At 45.0% G+C, this 11,686-nt stretch overlaps 2 protein-coding genes across 2 annotated transcripts in view; one reads left to right on the forward strand and one right to left on the reverse strand.

Moving 5' to 3' along the window:
* The window catches only part of Ranbp9 (RAN binding protein 9), a 92,929-nt gene extending 86,123 nt beyond the window's left edge, over positions 1 to 6,806 (forward strand). The window contains exons 13-14 of the mRNA XM_004628349.2: positions 2,582 to 2,693; positions 5,817 to 6,806. Coding sequence (XP_004628406.1) covers positions 2,582 to 2,693; positions 5,817 to 5,947 — 243 coding nt within the window. The 3' untranslated portion in view covers positions 5,948 to 6,806. The remainder of the gene's footprint in view (positions 1 to 2,581; positions 2,694 to 5,816) is intronic.
* Positions 6,807 to 7,549: 743 nt separating this feature from the next.
* On the reverse strand, positions 7,550 to 11,039 carry Nol7 (nucleolar protein 7). The gene is made up of 8 exons (XM_004628435.2): positions 10,701 to 11,039; positions 10,569 to 10,629; positions 9,884 to 9,942; positions 8,847 to 8,878; positions 8,558 to 8,639; positions 7,971 to 8,089; positions 7,819 to 7,896; positions 7,550 to 7,651 (listed from the first exon to the last, which is right to left on the reverse strand). The coding sequence occupies exons 1-8, from the start codon at positions 10,961 to 10,963 to the stop codon at positions 7,575 to 7,577; spliced, it is 771 nt and encodes a 256-aa protein (XP_004628492.1). The 5' UTR covers positions 10,964 to 11,039; the 3' UTR covers positions 7,550 to 7,574.
* Positions 11,040 to 11,686: the final 647 nt, after the last annotated feature.

The following is an 11,686-nucleotide window of genomic DNA, read 5'->3' on the forward strand; positions in this document are numbered from 1 at the left end:
TAAGTTCCTCAAGCAGTGGTAGGTGCTGGTTGTTATTGTCTATGACTGTATCTGGCAGCTGTGAACAAAATAGAGTGGGAAAATTTTTTACCTCTTTCATCTTAATATTTAGATTGGCATTTAAAAGAGAAAAACTGCATCTTACTTAAAACCGTATAGTACCAGCCTATATGATCTTTTTTTTTTTTTTTTTTTGGCGGAACCGGGGATTGAACTCAGATCCTTGCGTTTGCCAGTCAAGCGCTTATCCTACTGAGCCCTCTCCCTGGCTGATCTTAATGTAGCATGGCTTCTCTAGTAGGATGGCCACAATTTCAATTTCAAAAAGTCATAAGGATTAAATCAGACTATCCATATTAGTGTCTGAAACATGGCCTCACACAGTATTAGTGCACAATAAATTATTTTTGTGATATTGTGTTTTAAATACTAGAGGGTGCAGTGTTGAGATTTGGGACTGCAGCATTTCCTCTTTGTGGTGGTGTGTGAAGATGTACACCCATGGGCACAGTTTGGTGCTTAAAGATTCATGGAGCAGTTATTCCTATATCTGATTTTTTGATACATCTTTTCAAACTGATTTGTACTATTTGGGTGGCACTTTTGTCACTTTCCTGGTTGCTGGGATGAAATACCCGACATCCAAAACTTAAGAGTTTGACTTACATTTTAGAAACTTCAGTCATGCTCACCAGGCTCAGAAAGGAACCATGGTAGGAGGCCTGGGCGGAGGAAGGCTACCCACTGCAGGCAGCCAGGAAGTAGAGAGGGGAGGGGGAATCCACCCTGCCAGGCCGCCCCCTCAGTGACCTGTCACCTCAGAGCAGTTCCTTCCTCCAGAGGGCAGGCCCACTCTTCAGTCTCAGCTGCACTCACTTTCCAGGCACAGGGCTTTAGAGGCCATTCTAGATCTAAACCCTATCGGCACGTCATCAGATGGTTATGGGGTGAGTTAGGGCTTAAGCAGAGCTCATTCTTTGGAAAACCAGAGTTAGCTTTCCAGGATATAAGGGTATGTTATTTCTTTTAATTTTTAAATTTTTATTAGTATAGGTTTGTGCATAATGATTACATTGTGGGGCATTAATATAGGTAACATATCCCAAAGGATATATTCTTTACACAATACCTTTGAGTTGGGGTGGGGAGTAGGAAATAGAGCCCGATAGCTCTGTGGGATGCATACAACATGTCAGTTCTAGATGAAGGGGCTTTTATTATCAGCCAGTATACAAAGTCTTTGTAGGACCCAGTCTCTGAGTAGCTGCAGGGGACACAAAACAATAAAGAACTTCTCTTAACTGGCATGAAATACTGAGTAATCTAAGGGAAGGGCTGTGTTGGCTTCTAGGCACGAGGCTTGCCTGATCTGTAGCCTCAGACTAACTTCAGATTGCTTTGTGGGTTATTCCTGTCTGGATGAGAAAGGGCACAGCACAGCTGACAGGAGGCCTTTTCCCCATCCCTGCTGTGGGAATATTGGGTAACAGGCATCTGAGTGCTTGAGCAACTGAATCTAGGAGACCGTTCAAATTTTAATAGTCCGCACTTTCAAAGTGCTCTAGGCCTAAGTTCAGTTTGTCTAGCACCTCTCCCATGTCTGTCTTCCGAACTGGGAAGTGTCCTGTATTTGTATCATTTGTTTATATTTATGTATGTGCGCGCATACTGTTACTACAGAGGGGCAGGGTGCTGACTTGGCATACTAAAGCTTCATGTATTAACACACTGGGGTGAACTGCCATTGCTAACTTCATTTGTATAACCTCCATTACACAAATACTGCAACTGGCACATAATGTTACTTGTCAGATGCCACAGGTCTGGTTAGGGGTGGAGCTTGGGCTTGAAGCAAATGTCTGAAACCATCTTAGCATATGCTTCCTACAGCAAGAAGATGAAGAGTCGCTGTTTGAAAAAAAAAAAAAAGTCCCTGTACGAACTGTTTCAAGAGGGATGGCCCAGTTCCCACACCTACTCAAAACAAAAATGGGCACCCAGCCCCGTCCTCTCAGTGTCAAATTCTAAATGCTGGTAACAGTGAACTATCTTAAGTCTTTGCTTCCCCCACCTTAATGAGTACTGTCCCATTCCTATGGAATTATTTTCAGCTTTTCTCCCGTATGTTGTAGGAGTGGGGTTGGGATGAGACAGGCAAACAGGAATGGTGCTCATAAGAAAAGTGAGCTAGGCTTTGTCAGTTTAGTAGTTCACAAATGCAGAGCTCCCCACCCACAGGGTAACTGGGCTTAGAGGTTACAGTAGTCTTGCTGGGCACAGTGGTGTATATCTGTGATCCTAGGACTCAGGCTGAGTCAGGAGGATTACAAGTTTGAGCCCAGCTTGGGCAAGTTGACCTTGTCTCAGAAATTTTTTTTTTAATCTGGCGATACAGTTTGTTGTAGATGCCCTGGGTTTGATCTCCAGTACGGCAAAGAGCAAACTACCCCCCAAAAATAAATAATAAAATAACAGTAGTCAAGTGCCCTAAAGTCATAGGTTGTTTTCTCTCAGTTTAGAGCTATTATGAACAGTGTAGCAGCTGAACTATCTGAATTAAAAACTACATTGTTTTCAACAGGATGCCTTCAGTTTACTAGCATACTCAGATCCTTGGAATAGTCCGGTTGGAAATCAGCTTGACCCAATTCAGAGAGAACCTGTGTGCTCAGCTCTCAACAGTGCAATATTAGGTGAGTGAAGCCAAAAAGCACAACTTCAACTTTTCTCCTGATTATGTGAGAAGGTATTTATATTGATAAAATCATAAGGGAAACATTTATGTCCATGTGCACATTTTTTAAAAACAGTATTGTTACTGTACCGCCCAGGCTGGCCTTGAACTCACCCCTCCTGTCTCAGCCTTCCAAGAAGTTGGGTTGACAGAGATGCAACATCGCACCTGGCTGTTTTATTTTTAACACATGAAATCAGATTGGTATAGCTCTTCTGTAGCACACTTGCTTGGCACTTGCAAGCATCTTCCAGGCACACAAAATTACCTCAAAATACAGAAACCTTCCTCTGTTACCCCAAATCTAGATTGCTTGGATTCTAGGGGTAGGGGCTGGGGCGCATCTGTGACTGTTTGCAGAGGCATGTGCATGTAAGCACTTCTGATGGCCATGAAACACCTCACTTAGAGATATTTGGGGGTTTCTTGTGTTAAAACTAAAGAGAATTATTTTCCACCACTCATGTCTAGGCTGGGAGTGAGGGGCACCCATGTAAATGGTCATGTTGGCTGCACCAAAGCTGCCACTAGTACCTGAGGGGTGTGTGTGGCCACTGGAAGTTGGCCTCCTGTTTGAGAAATCAGGCAGAGAAGTTACAAGTTGCAGGAGGTAGTGGAGATGCGGATCAGAGCCAGTGCAGGACAGATAGAACAGGGACTGAATAAAGGGTTAACTTGTAACAGCCTAACTGAGAAACCAGTCTGGTGTTGCAGTGGTACAGACCCGGGTAGGGTGGGACCCTCCTCTGTAGCAGGTTGGTCAGAACTAGGTTTTTAAGAGACTTGGCTGTGGAACTTGGGGTATTAATGACAACACAGTTCTAACACTTGGCTCACAAGAGAACCAAGCCTAGAGGAAAGCAGGATAAACTTAACAGAAAATGGTCAGAAAACTTGCAGAGGATTTGATGGCCTAGTGAGATGAGAAGGGAAAAGAGCTTGAACATGTGGGAAGTCTGAATGGTTGGAAGGGTCAGGATTCCTGGCTGGTGGCCAACTGCTCCTTCATACTTGCCTCCAGGCCTGTGGTGTTTACCAGGGACAGAGGTGACCTGAGCTACCTACCTGCTATCATGTTCCCTGCATGTTTAAGACAGGCATACAGGGCTCCCCCAGAGCACCTCATCAACACCAACCCTTGGAATTAAATTTAAATTGCATTAAGCTGACCAAATTGAGCTCCATGTCCTTACTCAAAAGAACAGGGTGAGGAAGAGGAAAGCAGTTTAAATAGCAAGGCTTAGCCAGAGGAGTGCAGGAAGTGAGGAGCACTCAACGCACGGCAGGATGAGAACAATATGTGTGTGCCTGTCTACGCCCATTTCTGCATTCTTGTGGAACTCCATGGGGCTCGTTCTGTGAAAATTTCAATTTCTGGGCAGTGCTCTTCAAAGATAAATTCAGATTAGAGGGATTTTTGCATAGGACCTCTAATGCCCTGGGTAAAATGGGACTCTAGGCCAGTCTGCAAGTCTGTGTTGTGCTGTTTGGCCCTTAGATTTGGGAACTTTTAGTCACATGTTTCATTCTATTTTAGGAAAACTAGGGCAGTGTCACGGAGTAGATTACAAGTCTCCTGTCTGAGCTACCCTTCTAAGACCCGTAATGAGGGCCAGGACCCTCACAGCAGGCAGGAGCATGAAGGAAACAGTGTGAAGTACTCCTACATAGCTGTTTCTTCACTCTTAAGTTAATTCATTATGTAAGGACTAATACATCTGGAAATAATTCCTGTTACACTTTACTGTGAATTTGCATATATAGTAAAATGAAGTTCCTTTGGTTAATGTCTTACATTTTCTTGAAAAGAATTTGGGAATGGCCACGTTTTTGGGGTGAGGGGGATTCTCAAAGGAATTAGAACCATTATCCAAGGTACACGTACTCACAAGTGCTGTACTGCAGAGCGTCAGCTATAAATAGTGTTGAATTATTTTAAATGTATATAGTTCCTGTAAATTAACGGCAAGGTTATATACATAAGCCTCATATATTTTCTGTGTCCAGAAAGTTTAAAGATGCTTATAACCACTTGCCTCTGGGAGCCAAACAAAAACAGTGAATGTGAACCTCTCACCTCCTTGGACCAAGATATTAGTTTCCCTGTGAGCCTTTTATATTAACTGTTCAATGTTCATTAAGTTACTATTTTAATACTTTTATCTCACAGACCACTTTTTTAAAACCACTTTTCTCACTAATCTATATGTACCTTTGTTTATTCTTATTCCTTTTACTTTCCCTGTATTTGCACATCTTTTTTTATCTTTTGCTGCATTTGCTTGGGAAATTTTCCCTTATTTTTCCTGTCACCATGTTGTGAAATCTGAACCAGGGAGTGTAGTTAGTTTATGAAGGAATTGGTTGGCGAGTGTACCAAGAAGCCTTATACCGTTTGGATGTAGACTTAACACAAACATTGCCAGCTTCCCATCACACCGCCATAAATTGAACTATAAGTTCGTTTCTTTTCATTCCGGCAAGAGATAAGCTGTGGTAATTATCACCATTTCTCCCACAGCTGACAAACTTGTGATATGTAGCATTTAAAAACTTGGCAATTTTTTAAAATGTCTGAACCATCAGTTGTGAATTAACCCCTGTAAATCTTGAGGTGGAGATGGCTTTGCCTCTGTTCTCTGCCCACCACCACCACCACCACCACCACCTGCTCCTGAGTAACGTCTCACCCACCAGTGTGTGTCAGAGATGGTGTGCAGCCAGGTGAAAGAACCTGTCAGTGGATAATGTCAACCTGCTGCTTTTCTGTCAATGTCAGCTGACTTTGATCAATATTTGACACACATTCCTTATTCCCCATCCCATCCCAGGCAAGGGAACTTTCTGACTACCTGATTTTAATCTTTAGGCAGTTTCCTTACTGTTGGATACCCAGTGCCATACGCCATACTACCTTGTCATGGAATGTCCAAGCACCAGTCTGCCTCTGCTAGAATTAAAGAGTCATACTGCCACTGATAATTGTGTTAAACTTGGTATCATCCTGATTGAGCTATATTTAAAAAAAAAAACTAATTGTTATCTCCATTTTTTTGTTTTTTTTTTAATCTTTTTTCTTCAGAAACCCACAATCTGCCAAAGCAACCTCCACTTGCCCTAGCGATGGGACAGGCCACACAATGTCTTGGACTGATGGCTCGATCTGGAATTGGGTCCTGTGCATTTGCCACAGTGGAAGACTACCTACATTAGCTATGCATTTCAAGAGCTCACACTATATTGTGGCATTTAGTCAACATGGAAGTAGACCAGCTCTGCAGATTTGAAATTTAGATTTTTTTTAATTATGTACTGGGGACAGGTTTTTGTCGCTTTACATTGCTTCCTAGTTTACAGCATGATGCAAATAATTTTCTAACTTAGTGTTAGGAGAAATTATTTTCCATCTTTAACCTCTTAGTTGTCTAAGAGTTCAATATTACTGAATTTCAGACATTCAAATTGATCATCCGAAATCCTTTAAAAGTTACCTAAAAGAAACCAAAAACTCCAGCCTTCTTTGTCAGGGGACAGTGGGGAAGGAAATGGAACAAATTGTGTTTGTGTTAGCATGTGGGTGATGTAAACTTCAAATTGGGAGATGCTCCAACCCCTGCTCCCATACAGGCATTCAATCAGTGTAACTTGCAAAATGCATAAACATCCGACAGTTTGAATTTATAGTGTTGATGGAAAAAATCATTTTTAATGTGTACTGTAAAACTTGAAATACTCAGGAGCTGAGTGAATATGTTTGTTGCTACTTACAATCCCAACCTGTTAGTCCCAGTAGTTTTGTTTTAACATGGTCTTTTTCAACTTTGTTTCCTGTTTAACTACAGATGACTTCTGTTGTAGACTCACAAGTTTAACTGTTGTATTATAACAGTATTACATGTCAACAGTGTGGTTATGACCTTTATTTATATATAAAAACCAAATATTTAGTAATTTACCGTGTCTTAATTTAATCTTTGTACACCTTCCATTTTTAAGTGCTTAAATGAGTACTATATTGCAATAAAAATGTAGTGATATAATTAACCAGCCATTAAAAATTTACTTCTACAGATTTTAAGAGTGTGAGTTGAATTTATATATTAGGTATTTGTATATTCATCAGGTTTTTTGCGGAATTGGGGATTGAACTCAGGCCCTTGCGCTTGCCAGGGAAGTGTTTATTCCACTGAGCCATTCCCCGGCCAGGTATTTGTATAAATCAAAGTAATACTGATAGTTTTAGCCATCAATCTTGAGTTCCACAACCTAACACAGCCCTCTCTGTACTGGCGTCCTTCAATTAGGACAAACCTAAGACTGAGCATGATACAGGAAAACTATTATCTTCATAGTCATGTAAAATTTGCCCGCCAAGCAAATCTTCAAACACTTTGATCTGGACAGCTTGCCTCATCCTTTGGTGTTTGGTAAAGGGGCCATATACACTGAGGCTTCTCTAGTAAGAGACACTTCTTAACTACACTTAAGACTGTGCACATCTTATAACCACTTCCCTCACCCGAGGCACAGAGGCACACTACTGCCAAGGGCCACACTCCTGTCCTCCCTGGCACACGCCACCATCGCGAGACCAGCAGTTACCCTTACTGAAGTGGGATGGCCTGTGGTTCAGTTCAGTGGATGGAAAGAACACAGCTTCCACCCTGCCTTCATGCAGGACCCTCCACACTGCAAAGCACGGCTGCACTCCAGAAAGCTGGGACGGAGCCAAGCACCTCCCAGACTGACCATTTAGACGACGAGCCTTTTGGAGTTTAACCCTCCTAAATTATTGTAAATTTTTTACAAATGAGGTACAGACTTCTCATTTAGCTTTAATTTACTTCTTAGTTGTTTTCATTCTTCTGACCATCCATCGCTTTTTAAACCGCTTGGCATTTTGTTTGCTCTGGACTCCTAGAATAGAAAATTTTATGGAGTAAGACTATTAAATATTAGTCAAAACTCATAAAACTATAATTTCTTTCAAAATCTCTTCATTTATGAGTAGATACACTAAAATAGGCCAAATTATAATTAGAAACTGGAATTATCAAAGCCCAGAGAATAAAGCTGAATCTTACCCCAAGCAGTATTCAAAAACTGGGCTGCGGCCTTTTTCACTGGTGCCCTCTTGTTGTCAAGAGACAGGAACTTATTTACTAAAAGAGAATTATCAGTTATTTGTTTTCTCTGCAGAAAAAGAAATGAAGAAAAAAAAACCATTAGAAGTTACCAGTAGTTCTGTTGGTTCCTGGGCCATACAGAGAATTGTGTATGAAGGCTTGAGCTGCTTGCTGTCTTGAGTCCCTCAGGTCTTGGTCCTTCAGCCTTAGAGCAACGTAGCTTTTCTGGCTGTTAACAAAAAAGTCAGAGTAAGTGAGGACGGTTTATGCCAAGCCTAGCCTGCAACTTACTTTTCTCTGGTGGCTGCTGACAGAACCCAGGGCTGGGCTGCAGGCCTGCTAAGCAAGGACTTCATCACAGAGCTGCATTCCCTACCCAGCACAGGTTTTTGGTTTTCTGCAGTGCTGAGGACTGAACCAAGGCCCTGAATGTGCTGGCCACAGAACTGAGCCCTTAAGTGTGTGCTTTCAGAATAATTTTCATCTGCTGTCTATAAACAATGTGAAAAAACAGAACTTTTGTTTCTGCACAGATAGTACAGTTACAAGGCCATTTTACAAGTAGGTTAACATGAGTATCTTATTGTTACACAGCAAATGTGTATTTCATCAAAAGTAATCTTTTTCTACAGCAGCATCTCTCCCACGGTGTCCCCTTTCCCTCCCACAGTGGCAGCAGGCAGGAAAGGGGTGTTACCTGACAGATTGTACTTTTTGAACTTTAACTTTCTTGGAGTCATTTCCTTTTTCACATTCTTCACTTTTCTTTTGTAAATTCACTAAAAAATGAGTTTGATTTTCTAGTTAGCATTTACATAAAAGTAAATCAGAAGCTCTAATTCACTTTAAATATCCACTCACGCCAGTAGGGATGCAAGTTTTATTTGTAGGAAACATGAGGGACAAGCTAGCCTTACTCAGGGTACACTATCTGCAAAGCCACTTGACACTTAAAGGGAAACTCCTTAAGTGAGAACAGTTGATACCTTCTTTCAGCTTTCCTGGTGATTTCTTTATGCTAAGGAAAAAATTAAAAAAAAAAATTAATGGAATGGCAAGTAGTAAATATTACTAAAATGTTACACAATTCTTGTTATTTAGAAATAACTACCCCTGTCATTGCCACCACCTTCAGTTTTTACTCAAGCTCTTGCATCAGGTCCAGAACACAAGTCACTGCCACCAACTCCCAATCAACAAACGATACTCTAGGATGACAATACTCATGTTCTTAAAATTACAAATGAGTTAGAGAATGCAGTATTCAAACTCTGAAGTAAAAAGCAGGCCTGCTGTAATATCCTTGGAGAAAACATGAAGGGACAAGGATGAGACATGGATCAGTGTCAAGAAACAAATGCCAGCCAATAATGCTGCACACAGGAAAGGCTCAAAGGGAAAGTGGACTGGGAAACGAGAGGTGACCCCTGAACTTGGTTTGGAGAAATGAAAACGAACTCATCAAACAACTGTTGTACATTTAATGTACTCGATCTAAATTCCGGAAAAATTCGGAAATTTTCAAGGCCACTGGCCCATCTAAATGGGAACTAAAGTTAACTGAAAGCAGTAAAGGCTAAGCAGGGAAAACCTCAAATATTTAGAAGCCAACTTCAATAGAACCGGACCATTTCCCAACACTGTGTGTGACAAAGCTGCGAATGGGACAGGAAGCAGATCAGGCGCAGCGGCAGGTGAGGCAGCTGGTAGGGGGCATTCCACTCACTGGCGACTTCTACGACACTCATGTACTGCACTCTGACCTCCCCCAACTGCAAGCGCTCAAAATTTGCACAAGACACTGGGATCAGGAACTCAAGCTACAATTAACTACAGGAATGAAAAAATGAAATGGCAGAAGACAAAGTGGACCATTCCCATCTGTCCATCTTCCGAACACCACTTTGTAGCTGTTTAATTTAGGCTGTGAGTTTTCTCCCATCACATGGGCGCAAATACAGGTACCACTCAGTAATTCAAATACGGCTACAAGTAAGTAATGCAAAAGGGTGCCACTACTTACCCAGGCTGTGCAGCTGTACTTAGCTGTTCTAGAATAGTGTCTGGAAGGAGTTTTCTTTTCTTTTAAAATAAAGACACATAAAAGTTACAATTTAGGTACAAGCCGGGCACGGGAGTACAAGCGCTTAACACCAGCCTGTAATCCTAGTACTTGGGAGGCGGAGGCAAGGGGCTCAGCGAGAATTCTAGGGCAGCTTACACTACGCATTGAGATGCTATCACAACAAAAACGCTGCACGGAGAGCTTGATCTGGAGTTACTTCTTAAATTACCACTTTCTAAGGGCAGTGTCCCTAGCCCTGCCTCGCCGCTCCCCAGGCGCCGCGGCACGCAGAGCCGCTTCCACCATGTCCGGAGGGCGCCGTGGCAAGGGTGCCAAGCGTCAGACAGCAAAGCAACCGTAGCGGGATCGGGAGCGTTTCACTTCCCAGATCATCTTATTTCTCACAGCCTCCCAGGTTCGGGTTAAATAAACACTCTGCGGCGAAGGGAATGCAGCTCAGTGTGGGGTCAGGGCCAGCCGAGTGTCCGAGCTGGGGCCCTCACGCCCCTCGCCAACGGGTGGGCAGTGAGGAGCCAGCATCGGCCATGCTCCGCACACCCATTTCCTGCTCGCCCGAACCGCGCCAAGCTCGGCAATCTAACCCAGCGCGGTGCTTCAAAACAGAGACGCCCCGCCCGCTCACCTTCTGTTCGAGGAAAAGCTCCTCGCGCCGCTTCCGCTTCTCCTTCAGCAGCGTCTTGTCCCTGGAGGAAGGGAGAGAAGTCAGCGCGGGGGCAGTCAGCCCGCTCTGCCCAGCCGGCCGCGGGCTCCGAACCTGCGCACGGTCTCGCGCACTCGCCGCTCCTCTTCTCTCGCCTCCGCCTGGGCGCTGGCGAAAGTCAGCTCCTCCGGGGCCTCGTCGTCGAACTCCTCGTCCCCTTCCTCGTCTTCTTCCAGAGGCTCCGCGGCCGCGCCGCTGCTGGGCTGCCCGAGCAGTAGGCCATGCTCCACCTCTTCCTCCGAGGCCGCCTGGCCCTCGTCTACCATCGCCTCCGCCGACGCGGGGGTACGGGAGGCGCGCGGCCGGAGCTGCACCATGCTGGCAGCGGGCCCCGGACCCTCTGACCTCTGACCCGGAAGGAGTCGTAAGCAGAGCGCGACGCGAACGACCCCGCGCGGCTGGATCCCGTCGCCGCCTGCAGGTTCGGAGGCCCGAGGAGAGGCGGCGGCGCCTGCGCAGAACGAGCCGGGGCGTGGCCTGGGACAGCGGGCGCCTCCTCCCGCTGCCCCGCCGGCCCGCAGGGGAGGTGTCGTTCTGGCCCAGAGGCCCGTTATCCTCAGGCTGTCACTTGTGTCACCGCCCCGCGAGCATCGGCCCCGCGCGGTCGGTCCACCTCGTCAGCGCTGGCGGGAGGACGCCGACGGGTCGGAGGCGGGCCGGCGTCCTCGGCCCCAGCGTGCCCTCCGTGCTGTCCCAGTCGGGTGTCGCGGAAGCTGTGCGGTCGCTGTGGCCCCGGTTCCGGCTCTGACCCCGCGACCTGGAGCCCAGGCGGCCCGATGCACAGACCAAATATCTGTGCGAAGAACGAGAGCCGCTCACTTGGCGGCCACCCTGCGTGCGTGCGTGCGCGCGTGCGCCCCCTCCCCATGTGGAATGCTGAATGAGCTCTTTTTCTGCACGCACCACACTCTCCACGCATTTGGAAGCGCTGCTGCGTCTGGAAAGCTTATTTACACTTGAAAACCTTCCGCCCGAAAAAAGAAAAAAAAAAAAAAAAACCTTCCGCCCGGGTTGAATTCAAGCACCTCAACATCCACCAA

This window comes from Octodon degus, unplaced genomic scaffold (assembly GCF_000260255.1).
Source record: "Octodon degus isolate 3935 unplaced genomic scaffold, OctDeg1.0 scaffold00023, whole genome shotgun sequence".
In the NCBI taxonomy this organism is placed as follows: domain Eukaryota; kingdom Metazoa; phylum Chordata; class Mammalia; order Rodentia; family Octodontidae; genus Octodon; species Octodon degus.

What these genes read in the sequence shown, in the direction of transcription:
- Nol7 (XM_004628435.2), bottom strand. Translation starts at nt 10,963, where the DNA reads ATGGTGCAGCTCCGGCCGCGCGCCTCCCGTACCCCCGCGTCGGCGGAG. An exon ending in AGCTTTTCCTCGAACAGAAG is followed by an intron (nt 9,943 to 10,568) that starts GTGAGCGGGCGG and finishes TTATTTTAAAAG; the next exon opens with AAAAGAAAACTCCTTCCAGA. An exon ending in AGTACAGCTGCACAGCCTGG is followed by an intron (nt 8,879 to 9,883) that starts GTAAGTAGTGGC and finishes TTTTTTCCTTAG; the next exon opens with CATAAAGAAATCACCAGGAA.